The 20,375-nt window shown below is 35.9% G+C and overlaps 1 protein-coding gene across 2 annotated transcripts; it reads right to left on the reverse strand.

Moving 5' to 3' along the window:
• Positions 1-16,552: 16,552 nt before the first annotated feature.
• Positions 16,553-18,535, reverse strand: LOC111890528 (growth-regulating factor 11). Of its 2 annotated transcripts, none has more exons than XM_023886633.3 (4): positions 17,801-18,535; positions 17,524-17,670; positions 17,194-17,404; positions 16,553-17,100 (listed from the first exon to the last, which is right to left on the reverse strand). In XM_023886633.3, the coding sequence occupies exons 1-4, from the start codon at positions 18,033-18,035 to the stop codon at positions 16,716-16,718; spliced, it is 978 nt and encodes a 325-aa protein (XP_023742401.1). In that variant the 5' UTR covers positions 18,036-18,535; the 3' UTR covers positions 16,553-16,715. The 2 variants fall into 2 exon arrangements, with proteins under 2 accessions (XP_023742401.1, XP_023742400.1); XM_023886632.3 differs by having other exon boundaries at positions 17,750-18,530.
• Between the last annotated feature and the right edge of the window lie 1,840 nt (positions 18,536-20,375).

The raw sequence follows: 20,375 nt of genomic DNA on the forward strand, positions 1-20,375 counted from the left end.
TCTCTGGAATAGTGACCGGTCCTACCACACTTATAGCAGGTCACTTCTCCATCGCATCTTCCGAAGTGCTTCTTCTTGCACTTTTCACACCACTTGGTTTCATCTCTTCCTCCCGATTTTGAGAGTTTGGTTTCTTTGTCGATCATTAAAGATCCCTCATGTTTCCTTTTCCCTCCAACTTCAGCTCTCTCTAGACCCTTTTCTTTTATTTGGGTCTTAACATTTTTGGTTGCCCAGATGGTGGCTTTCAGAGTGGTTGCTTACTTGACTATCGAACCAAAGTCCGCTAGTAATCCATTGGCAAACTTGTTGACCTTGGAAAGTTCAGTCGGAATTAGGTATGGAATAAGCTTCATCTTCTCCGTAAAGCTTCAGTGACGCACAATTTTCCCTTCTTCAGATTCTGGAACTCATTGTGTATTTCTAGAAGATCCTGCTCAGAGCAGTATTGCATTTTTAGTTGCACCACGAACTCTTCCCATGGCATCTTGCTAGCTTCCCCCTTGGGCATCGAACCGGCCAGTGACTTCCACCAGCTCAGTACTCCAGATTTTAACAGAGGAATTGCAAGAGCGGTCTTCTGTCTATTGCTACACTCGCAAATTTCAAACATTGTCTCCATCTCAGATATCCAGTCCATGACTTGCACCGGTGTCGGGCTCCCAGAAAGACATGGTGGTTTGGATGCCTTCAAATCCTTGTACTTGCATCCACGTCCGTCATTTCCTCCATCCTGGTTGTTTCGGCGAACTATTGGTGGGTTTGCTTGACCAACGGTCCCACTTTAGTTCCCTCCTTCTGAATGCCCTCCATTTACTTTGGGCTCTTCCACTTGAATTGACAGTTCTTCATGATTCTGTCGAAGCAACCGTCTGGTCTCCTCCATTTGACGATCCAACATCGACTGCATCATTGCTTGTACACCAACCATCGTCATTGGCTTAGGTGCTGCAGCTACAACAGGTATTTGCTCAATCACTGGTGGTTGATTCCTGTTTTCATCTGCGTTTTCAACGCCATTTTTGGTTCTTACCATTCTTGATCTATACACCGAATTAGGTGAGTTTAGATCTCTATTTCGATAGACGTTCAAATCATCCTTATCACTCCGAAATGTTTACATGCTAGTTCTAATATCGTAGTCGTACGCTTAGAATCCTAAACACATAAGGTTTCCGGATCCGGTCGGCAACAAACCATAGATCCGAACAAACAATAGCATATAAGGCAAACATATAGCATTTAGCACATAAAAGCATTTTAGGCATCTTTCCTAAAATATACTAGTGCTCGTGTCTAAAATATGGTAGACACTCATCTCACAATCATCGCTTAGCATTCTAAGTTTAAGTCTAGAAATCCTACAAATTCCTCGTTCGCTTAAACTAATGCTCTGATACCAACTGTGACATCCCCAATTTAACGGCCAGAAAAGACCGATTTGTTTATGCTTTATTTTAAAATCAAAGTAATCCTTTTTAAGGAAAACAGTTGCGGAATTTGTCCCAAAAACAAAATATGATAACCATTTATAAAAACATTCCTCAAAGAGAATGTATTTTCATTAAATAATAAAACCTCGGGATGTCATGTTCCGATACAGACCAAAAGCATAAAAAATATAAAATAGACCTTACAATAGTTATTTATAACTACTGATCTATAATCCAAATTCTCTTGTCAAGTCCACCAACTTATACCCTTGTGCCATTACCTGTAATGCAAAGAAAACTGAGTGGGTCAGGCTTGGGAGCCTGGTGAGCGTATAGGGTTTTCAACCCACAATAATATAATTATTATATTTAATCATCAAACAATCAACCAAATTACTCATCCCCATTATCTTCATTTAATCTTCCCTAGATATATTATCCTAAGGGTCATCTCCTATATCATGTTTACCTCCCATCTCCTTACATCTTATTTCCTTATATGCTTGTTCCTAAGAACTTTTCCTAAGGATCATCGCCTATATTGCATAGACAATACTAATTCGGGGATCACTCCCTCAATATGTGTCTAGTAAGGGTTAGGGTATCATCGCATGATTTCGCAGCCACAACATCGCCTGGACTCGTAAATCATAATAAGGGTTAGACTATCATCGCATGAATACGCAGCCACAACATCGCCTGGACTCGTAATTCATTACCTATCTAGCATCACCTAATTATCATCACCATTATATCCTCACCTATCTCTTATCACCTTATTTCATCACACAACAACTGTTTCATCTACCCATGTTCTACCCAACATATTTGTAGATATAAATTACATATACAGTTTAAATCAATTAAACCCGTATAAAAACATCAATTCCAAGCCCATCTCAAATAGACAAATAATATATACCACATAACACGTATTTCATAGCTAATACTTTATATTTATGTGTTAGAAGGAAGTAACCACACACTCACTTGATCAGAAGATGACCGGACAGCACTACGGCTTGTAGAAGTAGTATTCTTCGGTAGATCTGGAAGATCTTCACAAAAATTGGCTTCTCGCGGGCAAAGCTTCGGCTCGGGAATTGCACTTCTCAGGATCTTCGGGGCTTCGAGACTTGCTTCGGGGCTCGGGATTAATACCGGGGCTTCGGGATATTTCTTGCATGAAAAACGAGGTAAAACGGGAGAGAGAGAAGAGAAAATGAGCAAAGGATCGGCTGCCCTCGCATGCCTTTTATAGGGCTGGAACCTTCGCATTACGTTGGGCGTAATGCTGAGCTACGCGGGGCGTACACGACCAAAAATGTCATCGCATACGTATGCGAGGCACTCGAGTCCGAGGGGTTCATGCATCGGGGTACGCTGGGCATACTTTAGATAAGATCAATGACTCCTTCAGGTATACATCCGAATAAAAGATTAAATATATATTTTAATTATTTAATAAATTTCAAAAATTCATATCTTCCTCATACGAACTCCGTTTTCGCCACTCTTTATATCCACGCGTAGGTGAAACTATGCTCTACAACTTTCGTTTAGACTCTGTTGGTTGATTTTGAATTTATTTTTATTATTTTTTTAAGTAGGTCGGGACAGGAAAAATATATGTTATAAATTCATAACTTCTTCATCTGACGTCCGTTTTCGTCTGTCTTTTTATCGTTGCACTACTAATGACTAGATCTTCGATTCTCGTTTAGATTGTTTCGGCTAAAAACCGCTCGATCTCAAATCGAGTATTCGAGCTACATACTGCTAAGTCGAAACTTTGGAAAATCATAACCTCCTCATACGAAGTCATATTTGGGCGTTCTTTTCATGCATGATCTCGGCTTAACGTATTCTACGACTTTAATTTAGATCTCTAAGGCCAAATATCGCTCTAACATAAATTTACTGTTTACTTCGCGCTGTATCATGCCGTTTCTGTCGCGAAACTTCGATAGGCCATAACTTCTTCGTTATAACTCGGATTTCAACGTTCTTTATATGTATGGTATCCTTGTAACATATACTAAAACTTAGTTAAGATTAATCCTTCTAGATAATCTTCCATCAAAAATTCATTTTTGATGATTATCGTCTCTAAATTGACTATCCCTGACCTACGGGCGTTACACACACATAGACGAGACATGTGCAAAATGCCACCTAATCAATTATACAAGATGAGACCTTAATTCGCTTTCTAAACTAGCAATTTTACCCAAAAGTCAAACCATGTCAAAGTCAACCGTCAACATTCAAGTCAACGGCAGTAATTAATCATCAGCAAAGCTCCACGTCGTGGCCTCCCTTTGCCCATGTCGTGGTCGCGAAAAGACAAAACAGGCGGGTTAATCATCGGTCGCCATGCCGTGGCATCCTAAAGGCCACCTCGTGGAAACTGAATCTGAACAGCTTAATCAGTCAACTTGTTTTCTCCCAATCCCAAGAGCTCTAGTGGCCAAATCTGATCCTTCCTAAGGTCTTGACGGATAAAATTTCCAACTTTATCCATTAAGATGTTACAAAAAGACAAGATCTCTAAACCTAGATTCTTAAGGACATCAAGAAGCATGATTTATCCATTAAGCTCTTAATCACCAAAAACTCTCATACATACTTTCCGGAAAGCTTTCCTTCACCTAGTGGATCATAAAGATGGTTGCTTTATGGACATCAATGTCTAATGCATGTCTCTTCCATTTTAGGTTAAAATATGGGAGATATGAATCACAACTCATGCATGGCACCAAAAGACTCCAAGAAACTCCAGATCTAGGACATATAACCTAAAAAGGATCATAAAGTTGCCAACTTTATGGAATCACACCAATCAAGCTTCCACAATCAAGAAGAAAATCGACAAGAAATATCGATCTATAAGCTTAGAACCAAAAAGCTTGGATCTTTGACACTTAAAAGAGTCCAGAGAATGCACAAAAGGATGAGGATAATGCTTTTTTGTTGAACCAACACACCAAGACACCTTCTTCTTCTTCTTCAAGCTATTAAGAGCATAGAAATGAGCCAAGAATCACCAAAAGAGATTAGGGTTAGGGTTTTAGAGATATGAATCACAACTCATGCATGGCACCAAAAGACTCCAAGAAACTCCAGATCTAGGACATATAACCTAAAAAGGATCATAAAGTTGCCAACTTTATGGAATCACACCAATCAAGCTTCCACAATCAAGAAGAAAATCGACAAGAAATATCGATCTATAAGCTTAGAACCAAAAAGCTTGGATCTTTGACACTTAAAAGAGTCCAGAGAATGCACAAAAGGATGAGGATAATGCTTTTTTGTTGAACCAACACACCAAAACACCTTCTTCTTCTTCTTCAAGCTATTAAGAGCATAGAAATGAGCCAAGAATCACCAAAAGAGATTAGGGTTAGGGTTTCAGAGGTTTGAGAGTGATGGAGACTGAGGGTGGGCAAACCCTAGCCCTCTCATTCCTTTAAATACTCAAAAATTGGGGTTTTTGCTATCAGCTAGTCACCAGGTTGTGGTCAATATATTTCCATTTCATGGGGATCAAAATGAAGTTCGCAATCCTTCCATCCATGCCATGTTGTGGTGGTACCTCCACCATGTCATGGCAATTACAAAAATCATGAATTTTTAATTAAATAAAATACCTCTAAGATTCGGATGTTACACATGGCGATGTTCTAGAAGAAACGACTTGGACCAGCAGATGTGTGACACGTGTCACAATCGAGTCCCTTCCTTTCTTTCTACAATAGGAACATGTGGCAGAAGGAGAGATGATCATGTCAGTAAACGCAGTGTGCCTCCCCTATTTTTCTATAAATAGATCAAAATTTCCTGACTTTTCGCTAAAAACATTGTAAGTTAAGCTACACCTATTCTACTTTAAGTGTAACTTATATTTATAATCATAATCGTTATTATGAATCTATAAATAAGATTTATCAATGATTCCATGTCATAATACTGATTGATCTACTTATGGGTGGTAATTTTTATGATATATTTAGTGAGATGTTTAAAGTAGGATTTCCAAACAGTATACTCTGTATACTAAACGGACCCTACCTCAAATATGATCTTACCTACTTATTCCTTATTAGCTATAGATAAGTATTCATTGGGATTATTAAGGAATCTAGACTATTGTTATTACAGTTGCGAAAATTATGAAAAAAAGACCAAGACTTAGTGATAATTATATCTAGGTCTTTCAAAAGGAAAAGCTAAGGTGTTAGGCGAAATGTTGCCTTAATTTCAAGTCATCCACTTTTAACAAGTGAGTGCATAGTTACGTTCATCTTACACATAGATACAAAGTATTAGATAATTAAATGTTATATGTGCTTATTATATGTGTTCTTGATATATGAGTTAGATGCAATAAATGACATGATTTACTTGATTTAATCATATATGTATTTTATTGTATTTAGAAAATATTATGTAGAAAAGGGTTGAGAAAGAGATAAAATAATGTGCTTATTATATGTGTTCTTGATATATGTGTTAGATGCAATAAATGACATGATTTACTTGATTTAATCATATATGTATTGTACTGTATTTAGAAAATATTATGTAGAAAAGGGTTGAGAAAGAGATAAAATAATGGTGAGAGACCATGCCAAAGATAAAATAACCGTGAGAGACCATGCCTAAGATTGTACTATTGTACTACTGAGACCGGTTATCTAGTAGAGTATTGATGATGACGACAAACTCTTCTAGACAGTCCAGTGGAACATTAGCAGACTCGAAATCTATAGGTGTTAATAAATCATACAATTCAGGAGTATGGAGTGTGTATTCATTCGAGTACTCAATCCCTCTCATGGTTTCCTTATTGACATATATTGCTATGGAATCCCCGAAGTAGTATTGTCTACTCATTACTTCCAGTGATCCTTTAGGATAGGTCTCCTAAGATCGTCAATTTAGGATCTGTAAGGATTAAGCTCTTAATTGCTTAATCTATTTTATGAATCGAAAATCACTTTGTAATTGTTGGGACGTTACATCAACATTATTTTGTCTTCATTTATTCGTTATGCATGTAGGTTCCGCCAAATTCCTTTGCATGTATATTTATGTTAATCATTCATCAAAGTATGGTCATTCTTGGAAAAAAATATATAAATTTAAACAATTTAAAACGTTTTACTCTAACCCAAAATGACCCGATCAAGTATCCTAACAAGCAGTTTAGTTGCCAAATAAGATTTGGGAGTCTTTATCATGTATTAACTCGTCTATTAGAATCACGTCAAGCACTGTGACAACCCGAAATTTCCATTCTGTATAACATATCAAGTCAAGAGAAGTCAGAAAAGTTGTTGCTAAGTTTCAAACTTTTTGGAGCAAGTTTGAGTATTTTAGGATTTGCACTTTAGGAGATATCAGGAGAGAGGATGCCCTAGAGTATTTTGTGCATCTTAAAAGTTTCAAAACTCCTCGAGTTTAGAGTTTACGGCTCAAATAATATTTTTGGACAAAAAACTCAACGGACTATATAAAGGACACTTAGCCATTTTAGTTCATTTTTCCATTTTCATCTAGAGAAAAGCCCGAATTCTCTCCCAAGGATCTTCAACATTTTGCTCCGGATTATAATTACTTCAACCCTAGAGTGTTTTAAATCTTACTACATGTTTAGTTATGTTTCAAATCACTCAAAAATCACTAGAAGAAGGAGTTCACGGCCCAAGATCTTCTTGGACCGTAAACTCCATTTTGGGTGCCAAAGTGCTCCCAACTCTTCCCTTATGCTTAGGAACTTGCATGGAACCATTCCCTAATGTTTTCGGCACATGAAAAACACCTTAAGACCCCTTGTATATATGTTTACGGTTTGGGGATTTCCCAAAACCGTAAACACCCCAAAAGTGTGCATAATTGGCCCTAGTCCCTTCACAAGCTTAGGAAACATGTCTAAATCCTTCCTTGATGTGTTTAGCTCGAGAAAAGCACCATAAAACCCCCTGGAATATGGGTTTACGGTTTGGGAATCTCCCAAAACCGTAAACTCCCCCAAAGTGTGTTTTAATGCCCTAAACACCCTTTTAAGCCTTGACTAGTAGCCTAGAACCTTACACCATCGACCTAAGGACCTCAATTCACGAAATGGATGGGTCACCATGATTTTACGGTAGTAAACTCCCAAGAACATGGTTCAAAAACCGTAAACACAAGTTAGGGTCATTTTATGACCTTAAACTCACCCAAACACTTGTTTAAGCTTTGGAGCACTTAACCACTTGAACCCTTAGAGTTTTAAGCCTCTTTTGGTGACCAAATGAGAGTTTAAGGCCAGGAGTTTACTCCCCTGGGCCGTAAACTCCAACAAACATGGTCATTGGACCATAAACTCCCGTATGAGGCCTTGCACTCCTTCGTTACAACCTGATAGCCTCCTAACAATTTTACCAAAGTGTTTTCCTCACATTAGGATGTTTTTACATGTTTAATAATTTTTATAATCACTAATTGTTTATATACATATGTCTTTATATGTTATTAGGATCTTTGTGTGTGTCTAAGTCTTCACTTGACACCAAGCACTTATCCGACACTTCCTTCCGATCCACTCGCAACAGGTAAGTTCATACCCCTTAATCAATGTTTTAAATGTTTTTAAATGTTTTATAGGGGGGATACAAGTAGAAATCATGCTAGTTATTATATCAGTCACATGTGATTAATAAGCAGCATTCAAATGATTTACTACTGATTAGCCGTTATACCAAACGGATTTCTTCAAATGATTTTCATAAACGTTTTATATGTTTAAAACTCCTTATTTTAAACTGTATGTTTCATTTCAAACTCATTTACAATTGTGTTTCCACCAAATTTTTCTTTATACTTAAACTGTTTTATCAAACCCATGCTTTCAACCTGTTTTATAGATTGACAACAAGTCGATCTTTTCTTAGATAATAATTATGTTTTAAGGTGTTACAAAACTTATTTTATGCTTTTATATTATCAATTGCATGCCTATGTACATATAGTTATATAAGAAATGTTTAAAAGGCTTAGGAAGGCCTGTCCACTCTATTTCCTTTTCGCCGTTGAGATGTGGTTTGGTAGGACATCGGGTATCCGTCCGAAGGTTGTTTAAATATTAGTTATATATTATGTGTACATATATGGTCATAAAGGTTCTCCCAGTTCATTCAATACCCTTGGGTAGCAAGGGTATACTTCCATGTTCATACGTACAAGTTACATTACTAGTAAGCTACCATTTGGGTAGTTTAGGAAGATACTAGAACTATTACTAGAACGCAATATCATACAATGAGTCAGTTCATTCATGAGTCAATACTTGCTAGATAAAGAGAGAACACACATTACAGCTAGTACACACAGTACATTACTATTCTATTACATAGATATATCTACATGAGTACATTTACATGAATACGTTTACATATATATGCTTACATGAGTACATATACATAGATACATCTACATGAGTACATCTACATGAGTACATTTACATGAATACGTTTACATATATATGATTACATGAGTACATATACATAGATACATCTACATGAGTACATTTACATGATTACGTTTACATATATACGCTTACATGAGTACGTTTACATAGATACATCTACATGAGTACATTTACATGATTACGTTTACATATATACGCTTACATGAGTACGTTTACATAGACAACATATGATGAGTTACTAGTATATTTTATATGTATAGATTCTGTTATATAATCCTCATTCTTATCTTCACTTTGTGATACAATCACATAATCGACGAGATAGATTGGATTTAATATCCTAGTACGAAAGGATACTTTGCGGGATTAACCATTCCTAGAATCTCTGTTAGCTACAAAGGTAAAAGTGCATCCACGGATGTTAACGGTTGATACCGTTACAGGTATACTTTAAGGGACTAACTATTCCTACACCCAGCTGTTAGCAACAGAGGTAAATGTACATCTACGAATGTCTTCAGTTGACACTGTTAGTTATCCTAGTACAAAAGGATAACACTTAGGTTATTTATATTATTACCTCTATCTTGTGACTCATTGACATAACCGATGAGGTGAATTATTTGAGTATCCTAGTACCAAAGGATACAAATTCTCATGATAATAATAATAATAGTAGCACAGTTAAGTCTTGGTAGAAGACTACATTTAGAACAGTTAGGTCTTGGTAGAAGACTCCCTTTTATACTAGTAGGAATCATAGGGATTTCTAGGGTTTTCAAACGTTTACAATTGTTTTACAAACATTTTCATACTTACACGAACTTTCTTTCAAAACATTTTCAAGTCTTTCATTACATGTCATACAAATACTTACATACAAATTAAGACACTAAAATACTTATGATCTCACCAGCTTTAAAGCTGATACTCTCTTTCAAAATAACTTGTATCCTCTGGTCAACAGTAGACAGGTACCGATGCAAGGTTTAGAGAAGATGGAGCTCGTTCAAGACTCATCTTTCATTTGGATTATACTTTAGTGTCTATTATAATTTGACAGAACACTTGTATTAAAATTATATTATTAATGAAATGGATGATGTTGTTGCTTGTTTACTACTTTTCATTGTTGTGATACTGTACATGACGTCCTCCGCCCCAGAACGCTTCCGCCGTTCATGGTTTTGGGGTGTGACAAGCACTATTTGAGATCATATGTTTCGAACTTTGGCTCGATATACGGTCAACGTTAGGGGACATGTTATTCGTTCATGTGTTAATGCTACACAAGGTCCTTCCATATGAAGGGTTAATCGTACATAGAGGATGATATTTTCAATAAGAGGTTACTCTCTATCATTTTGTCTTGTCGCTAGATTCTGATTCAGGCGTGTTCCTAGCCTTAAGAAATAATTTATGATCATTTTGTCATCGTCATTGTTATGGCATGTTTGAAGGCATAGTTGCAATTAGATTACTTGTATAACATTTTATCTAACGACGCTTTCCATTACATATAAGATGAGGATAACGCTTCTTTGCTTCATATCCTACTAGGTTATAACCTGTGGAATCCACGGTTTGACAACTTAAAATAGCTAAAATAATACCTAGTATAATAAGTGATTTGCGAAGACAAGAAGCAAGAAAATTTAAATCTATGTATATAAATAAAAACTAAGAAACTAAAAAGAAGGAATACTATTCAGATTGTAAATTGACATTCTAATGAGAAATCAAATGATCGATCATTAAATTTGATATACTTAAGATAACAACCATAATCATACATAGTAGTACCCTATCCTTGTTCTAAAAATCCTAAAACAAAAGGTAATCCAACAAAGGTACATGTACATAGTTTCCAAATCCATCCTTACATTTGTTTTCCAAATCGGTCACAACTCGAATTCAAAGAAAAAAAAATAATATGACATATCAACTCCTAGCAATTTTACTATGTACAGGATAACTTAACCATTTAAATTCAAATGGACTCATATAATTTGGTGTAAAATGTATAGTATAATAATAAAATCACAATCAAGCACTTTTTGTAAAATTTGCATTTAATTAAATATGAACTTGTTAAACTCTCATTTTGGCACCACATAAGTGACATCTTTAGATCTGCCAAACACCTTATCTCCTACTGATTAACATTTTGATGTAAAAATGATCCCTTTATTGACATTTGTTATTAAAAAGGATGATAAGTCTCTAATCAGCAAGTTCCATGCCTAATTTTTAAAGGCAAATAATTTGTAATACTTAAATAAAGTATAATATTTTATATTTTACAATTACAAATTCAAAAAAACAAACATATTTCATCAACCAATCAATAAATAGGCATGTTTTGTCTTGGATCCGATTTAAAGACTCTTGAGAAAAGGGATGCCCAAACTATTCATGCAACTCAAAACAACTTCACCCTTTACTACCAACCCTACTGACATGTACAAATGCACAGCTGCACTCATGATGAACTTGCCTGGTTTAACACTACCACTAATGCTAAGACTTTCTAAGAAAGAAATGTCATTTTCCACATATTCATAGTCCAGGATTCCAGGTACAGTCTAAGCATCCCCCCCCACCCCCACCAAACCTGCATTTTCATATGCAGAGAGTAATATGTTATAATGAGCACATGATGATGATGATGATGCAGATATACCCTTTTGTTCTCCATCAAACAAATGGCTTTCTCTGCTTCCATATACTTGCGGGTAGCTGCATGAAAACATTTTGGCCATCAGAAGCATGAAAGCAAGGTCGCTAACCGTAGACATGAAAAAAAGCGACCTGAAGGTCCTTTTCTTTCTAACTTTTACCATGTTTAATTAAAACTGAAATTTTTTTAAATTTGTTTTTTTTTTCAAAATCAATTGATTGTTCAAAGTAAACTACTATTTCTTATTATAACAGAAAGGAAGTCATATATTTTGACCAAATTCATTGGAGTAGTTCGCAATGTAACCATGGTTGTGACTGGCCATTGTAATGTATCACAGGCACAACGGCCCTCTATACACTCCCAAGCTTCCATAATGCCAAGTTCAACCTTAGATTTTGCAAAAATTAAAAAGAAAAAACCCGACTCTCTTTGCTTGTGACATGACTTAAAAACTTTCGATAAAAAATAATGAAATTATATGATACCTGTTCCTCCCCTCTAGTTCCAGTGTCTCTTAAACCTTCAATAATACAAATAAAAGATTAAATATACACATACAATATGATGAGAAAGGGGATGGGTCTTTATGTTGTATTTGTGAAACAAAAAAAAACAAAGGAAGAGGCACTTAATCTATCAACATCACTCTCAATAAACTTATAAGAGTATATCTAATTATTAGATAATATACCACCTGGAGCCTTATGTTATACCACCTCAAGCTTCCAAGGGTTAAAGAAACATCTGAATTTGCAAATGTGTTTCACCATTTTACTTGTAGCAGGTTATTTTTTTTAATTACAATGGCGATATAAGATAAACTTCTATATAAGTAAAATGATTTTAAAATAATAACCAACAAAAGAGAATAGTCAATGTTCTAGAAAGAATTAAATTGCATCAATATTCTTTCCTCACTGTCCCCAAAATAAATAGACATTATTGGTCAAGAAACATACCTAAATGACGTTTGTCCAAGAGCCTTCAAAAATGATATTTCTATGAAATAGCCTTTGACAAGGCTATCTCTCAACTGTATTCATATTCATTAAAAGTTGTGTCTCCTCATCTTTCACTCATCATGCACCTACATTGCAAAATATCAAACACAAACAAACATCTACAAACATTTGTCATACCCTAAAATAGAAACAACAAATTTATCAAGAAGTTAATAAAATAAAGTCAAACTCCTCTATACGCATAAAAAAAACAACGTTTCTTTCAATTAGGGGTTCAGAAGTAGAGAAAGATTTGTTTTTGTGTGAAAAACCTTGAGATTATAGAAAACTTTGTAGGTGTTACCTGTATTAATAAGGAATTTATCAAGTAGGATATCGTTGACTTCATTAAGGAATTTTCACAAACACCTGGTAGGCACATGGACAGAACTCCATAGCTAAAGACCTACGGTAAAAACAATGAAATAAAAAATAACAAATATATTCAATAGACGTAGATAAAACTAAATAATCATACAAAATAAACGATAAAGACTGAATTAAGAAATTTCCGAAAAAGCTTCATATATCTAAAGAATGGAAGAACATGAATCAGGGGGAATTCTAGATGTTGATTGTTAACCTTAAAAGAACTGAAGTTAAAAAATCCACCATTCGTTGGGGTGTTTCTACATCAAGAATAATTACCATACATTAATAAAAATGACAGAAGCTTCAAACATGTTCTGCTCTTTGCAATTCCGTCATAAAAATTGTAGAATAAGCAAATGGTCTCATTTTATCAACAATTTTTTTTAACCATTCAACCATTTTTAGTTCTCAGAGAGAAGCAAGAAGATACAGTGTGTGAGACAGAGAAGCTTCGATAGATAACACAGACACGACAATCATAAGAAGATTTCTTGAAGATAGTGAGTATCGTTTTTAGGGTTTTCAAACTTTGAATCTACAATCAGGTGAAGAAGTTGACTCATATACATGTATCTCTGGTAATTTGGCGTGATTATAGTGATTAGGTTCATCTTGATTGCTAATTTTATGGGATTGATAGTAAATACAAAATAAGAAACTGATTCTAAAGGACATGCTTGAGCGGGAAAACACAAAAGCGAGGGTGTAGAAAAGCTACACGTGGCAGAAAAGAATGCTTAAAAGAAGACACATGGCTAGTATAGGAGTCTTTTATTAAGATTAGATATGATGGATTTTTTTTTTGACGAGAAAAGAAACCCAACATTATAACATGTCAATGGTTTTTCACTAATCGATGACTTAAAGGAGTGGAACATGTATGAAAGTTTAAATTTTTTTAATTATTTTATTTAATAAATGTTGTTATTAATAATTTATTTCATATGCAACAGGCTTTCCTGGGCAATTTTTTATGGTCATACACTTATGCATAAATGTTTTGTCAAAACATAAAAATATATATATTGAGAGGGTGTTTGGACATAAAAAAAGAGTGTGTTTTTAACTTTTCGTTTATTCATACCCAAGGTTGTAGAACTCGTTACTCGGTACCTGCTCGGCCGACTATCGAGTAGCAAGTACTCGGGAGTACTCAGGAGTACTCGGATTTGGTAGTTCATGTAGTAATATTTTTAGGGAAATTATATATGTCAAAATCATAAGTTGATTGAAATATATAACAAAATTAGATACATGTGAATACACAAAAACTAAAAAAAAACAAATAATGGTCTCACTTCGTGAATAATTACTGAAAATTTAAGATATATATATAGTCATAATCACATGTGTGTATGTTAAATAATAAATTATTAAGTATATTATACATTTTAATCACCGAGTTGACCGAGTTTTACAACATTGCTCAGTTTAGTAAGGGGCCGAACGGGGAGTACTCGGGATTCTGTAATTCACCTCGGCAAAAGGCCGAGTAGCAAGTATTCGGAGGAGTAATCGGCCAACTCGGCGAGTTTTACAACACTATTCCTACCGTTATAAGCTAAGTTTAAGTGTTTGGATAGAGAACACTAAAAATCAGCTTATTACGGTGGGGATAAACTAATTTTAGTAAGCATCCCCCCTTGCATAGAGCTTACTGTTTATTTTTAATCCAAACATTTTTACAAAAACTACTTTCTCTTACCATTATAAGCTAATAAGCTATAAACTACACCTTCTAAATAATAATTTGGCAAACCACTAAAATACTTAACTTTTTTATGGTCAAGGCACTTACGAGTAGATGCACAAATGTCTAGGAATTGATGTTTCCTTTTAAGGTATGTTTAAAATTATATTGTAAATTTTTTAGTATATATATTATTTTAAATACTTAACTTTTTTAATGAATAAATTGTTAGGTATAGATATTGGAGGCATTTTCTTTTTACCGACATTGATTCGTAGTTTCGTACAAAGAAGATTGAAGTATGATACACAGAATGTGAACATGGTGTGAACATGGACACCATTGAAAAGACTTATATGAGGACATACTTAGGATTATCAATGTGACATAGGTTCATTTTGTAAACGTTATTATTATTTTTGTATCAAATGGAATATACCGTAACATTAAATTTCAAGATGGGCGTCGACCACACACCAAGATAAAGCAAACGAATGTGGAGCTTAAAGCTTAAATGGAATTCACCCGTTTTATAACGGGCGATGAGGTGATTTCCACCACAGTCCATCTATACTCCTTCTGGTTGCTAGACTTGTTCACTATTTGGATAAACCGAATTATCAAGTTGGACATTTTGGATTGGTTTATTTGGTTTGGATATTCGGATTTTGGATTGGTTTTCAACAAAAGCGAATTATTATTTTGGATTTTGGATTGATTTATAAAATAAGAACCGAATAATCCAAAAAAACCGAATAAACATTTATTACTTATTTATTTTTAATATATATCTATAGTTATTTATTAATTTTATAATTTATTTTTTCAAATAGGTTCTAAACGTTTCACCCGATAAAAAAACATTAATATGCATTTTATCTCAAAAGTTTTCTATCTATAAAATATTTAACTATAATATACCTTATTAGTTATTAGTAGTTGTTTATAAATTTCAAATCACAACTAAATAATTTGTTTTTGTTTCCTGTGTAAAATTGAGTAATATTATACTTATATGTCGTTTTAAAATGTTTTGGTTTTTGAAAACCGAACTATAAAAACCGATCTAATCGAATTGTAAATGGATTGGATCGGATCGATCGGATTTGAATTTAGTTTGGACCATTCGGATCCATATTTTTTAAAGTCAAAATCAATTCGGATTCACTTGATTGAATAAAACTGATCCATCCAAACAAACACCCCTACCGGTTGCCACAAACACAAACACACAGACAAACACGAAGACATGGAGACAAATAGAGACACACCATAGACATAGACACAGAGATTGAGTCATACACACTGAAATTGTCTATGACACAGAGATTGAGTCGTATATAAGGTAAGACAGATACAAATACATACGTTCACCACCAAAATAAGTATATAAGGCTAATTAAGATGGACCCATATAGTATTTCTTTGCAAGGCTTTTACCATTTCAAAGGGATCTATGAGGTCGATTTCAATTGAATCTTTCTTGGTATTTGCAAGAGACACAATAATGATCAAATAATAATATTTTTTTTTGATGTGTTAATGGAGTTTATTTTTTAAAAAGTGTTAGAAACACATGATGTAAGAATCAATTGCAAAAATTGATGCGATATAATTACAATACAAACAACATTACCAATATGGATGATGTAATACACATACAACATTTTGCAATCAAAATCAATTGCTTAATTTCCCCATCATAATTTCATATACCATTAGACAATGATTCAAAAAAATGTCATAGCATTATATCTTCAACCTCTTTCAAGATTGAATTCCCCACATATATAAACAAGTATCCATCATATCATGAAGTCGTATAAAATCAAATAAGAAAACCATTACAAATAACTTAAAATTCCAACATTTGTATCTCTAGTGGCACAACATGAGTTCACTTTGTAGTCATTTGATTTTGATATATCAACACTAATCCATAGTAGTCGATTTACCATTACATTATCCGAATCTAAGTATCAAAACATATCCCAACAACAACAACAACAAAACACGTAAAAATTGGACTCCGAAATATCCAACATCGATTAGGTTTAACCTAAAGAAACCAACTTCGATCATCACTCCCTTCATAAGACCCATAAGAAGATGCTACATTTGGACCCATATGATCCACACCACTCATTCCTAGACACAAGGCTTCACCCAATGGCCCACCAGGCATCGAAGGGTTCGAACCCTGGTTCGAACCCTCCCAAGCCGCCTGGTTCAGCCATTGGTGGTTTGATCTAAACCCATCCCCACACTCTCCTCCCTCACCCTCCAACATTCTAAAAGCCATTTGAAAACTCTCTTGATCCCCAAACTCAACTCCATTTCCATTCACATTCCCACTAGATTGCATTGATAAACTAAGTGAACAATCATCCATTTTAGATTGAGACAAGGGTGTCTCACTACTCTTTATAAACCATTCATGACACCTTCATAAAATGTACACCAAAATCAAAACAAACAAGAGAAAACCCATTTCATATTATTTTATTTTATACTTGTAATTAAAGTATAAAACTCACCTGGTTTGCTGATTTGATGAAGTTGCAGTGGGATTATGAGTTGTATCCACAGGCTTTCTTGAACGTGATCTGGTCTTGTGGGCATGGCGTTCGCAGTACTTCTGGTTGGGACCCACATCCTTTGCACACCTCCATTTTTTTCCATCTGTTCTTCTACACCTCCATGGCTCTGGATCCGACCCGTTTGAGAATCTTATTCCCGTACTCGTCCCTATTAATAATCCCAAATCGTAGTTTTTAACTTTTTTTTTTATTCTGAGCATTTAAACAAACAGTTGGAGTGCATAAGGAATGAGTTACTATTATGTAAGAGAAAGAAAGAAAATGTACTGTTGGACTGAGTGGATGAAGGTAGGAGGAGCTGCGGAGGAATAGGAATGGAAGCCATTATGTACTTGTAGATTAGTGTCTGCCTCTCGAGCTCTTGCCACTGTGTCGCTGTAAAAAGCACTTTCCCAGAAGCTCCGACAACTCCATCTGTAACAAAGTGTATGCAATGTAAAGGATATCACAAATTCACAAGCAATATCAAGAAAAAGTTTTTTAATTTAAGAACCTGTAATCGATTTGAAAGAAATCCCAGATGCAAGTTGGTTAGTGGGATTACCCTGGTGGACGAACTGTTGGCTGCCATTGTTACCATAAACACCACCAAAATCGTGATGACGATACTGGTTTATGTTTATCAAGCTCATCTTTTTACAAGGATAAGACGGTTCGCTGTTCAAACCCAACCCAACATCACACTCTAATGGCGACACCGCACCGCCACAACCACCACCACCACCACCACCGCCACCGCCACCGGCGGCGCCACTGGTTCTATTACTATCATTCCTCATTTTTCAAGAAAATACAAAACCCAGATTCCGATGGGGTTTGTCTGTCGTCCCGAAGAAATCAAAAGGGTTTATAGAAGAGAGAATTTAGTTGCTTCCTATGGTTCCAACATTCGCCCATGGAAGAAAGCAACAAACAGAAAGTCCAAAATTTGGTCCCCTCTTCCTTCTGTCTCTTTCTTAATTTGTTACCCTTTTCAATGGAAACGTGTATCGATACCGATCTCAATCGTCCTCTTCCATGAAATAAGATAAGAACGTAGTTATGATGATTTCATTGATCTTTTTTATTTAAAAATAAAAGAGATAGCTGCGCATGGGCCAAAACGATGTGCAGATAAAGCTTGGTTTTAATGCTTGTAACATTTGGGTGTGTCAAACTCTATAACAACTAACAAGGTCACCCGTGTTAGTTTCGTGGCGAATCTCAATGGATGGGTGTCTATACTCTTTTTACACATATGTTCTCTAGAGTCTAGTGTCTCTCCTATCTCATTTTGTAATTTGCTATTATTATATAATTTTGCTTAAAAAAATGTTTACTAGTATATTAGTGATTCAAATTTAGATCCTTTTATTGATTTTTGTCATTATAGATCTGAAATTATTTTTTATGCCTTTATAATTTATTTATTTTTATTTTTTTTAATTGTAATATTACTTTAATATTAAAAAACAAAAAAATAAAAATTAACACCAGCCACCCACCCCCACCGTCCTCACTATCCCTTCTACAATACATGTCTCACCCCAAGTGATACGTGTCAGGACCCCAGGTGGGGAATAGTTGCTGATTCAGGACGAGAGGCCGCAACGTGGGCCGATTATGTGTTCAGCAGCGATAGCTAGACGCTACCTCTAGCAGAGATGCGCAGGTTATGTCGCTTATGTTATGGATACCCGGGAGAAGGGTAAGGCGGTCGTCAATGATGTGTCAGTGGTGCGGGAGTATCCGGATGTTTTCCCATAGGATTTGCATGGAATACTCCGGAGAGACAGGTGGAGTTCAGGATCGACATAGTTCCAAGTGCGGCTCTGATAACCAATGCACCATATCGGTTGGCTCCTCCCGAGATGCAGAGTTTTCTACACAGCTGTAGGAGCTGTTAGACAAGGGATTTATCAGGCCGAGCAGTTCACCCTGGGGAGCCCTGATCTTATTTGTGAAGAAGAATGATGGGTCACATCTGATGTGCATAGATTACCGGGAGTTGAATAAGGTGATGGTGAAGAACCGTTACCCACACCCGAGGATTGACGATCTCTTCGACCAGCTTCAAGGAGCATCTTGGTTTTCCAAGATCGATTTGCGTTCAGGCTACCATCAGATGGGGGTCAGAGACGAGGATATACAGAAGACTGCTTTTTGGACTCACTATGGTCATTGCGAGTTCGTGGTGATTCCCTTTAGGCTCACCAATGCTCATGTCGCATTCATGGACCTTATGAACCGCGTGTGCAGACCGATGTTAGATCTGTCTGTGACAGTCTTCATCGATGACATCTTGGTTTACTCCAAGACGCAGGAGCAGCACGATGAGCACTTATGAGAAATGTTGGATACTCTGAGGAAAGAGAGCTTGTACGCCAAGTTCTCCAAATGTGAGTTCTAGTTACGCGAGGTACAGTTTCTGTGGAACCTTGTCAGCCAGAACGGTATTTTGGTCGACCCGGCCAAAGTGGAGGTCGTGATGAGATGGGAGGTTCTGAAGTCTCCATCTGAGATTCGAAGTTTCCTCGGTTTAGCAGGCTATTACCGGAGACTCTGTGACGACCCAAATTTTTAAAAGAAAATTTTCATTTTTAATTAGTCAAACATATTTGCATAAACCATGAAATCCCAAAACAATTTTTTTCAAATCCACATTCAATACAACTTTATTTAAAAACATCAGTGTCCCATAACATATCAGTCAGAGAGAGAGTGTGTGTGTGTGTGTGTGTGTGAAAGAGAGTGTGCACACCACGCCATCACGCATTGCCCTTGCCCTTGGGCTCAGATGTGCCTGAAACAAATCCACAAACGGTAAGCTGAAAGCTTAGTAAGTTCCCCAGAGCATACCCACACACAAGCCATATACAACATATCATACTAGCTAAAACAACTATACATATCACATAAGCCATGCATACCACAGATAGGGATACTGTGGACTCGTCCCCAGGGTCTTACTCCAGGATGCCATGGGCTCCCCACATAGTCTTACACCTAAGTGTTATGGGCTCTCCCATGGTCTTTAATAGGAAAGCCATGGGCACTCCACATGGTCTTACATCCAAGTGACATGGGCTCTCCCATGGCCTTTGATAGGAAAGCCATGGGCTCTCCACATGGTCTTACAT

This window comes from Lactuca sativa, chromosome 6 (assembly GCF_002870075.4).
Source record: "Lactuca sativa cultivar Salinas chromosome 6, Lsat_Salinas_v11, whole genome shotgun sequence".
NCBI classification, from domain to species: domain Eukaryota; kingdom Viridiplantae; phylum Streptophyta; class Magnoliopsida; order Asterales; family Asteraceae; genus Lactuca; species Lactuca sativa.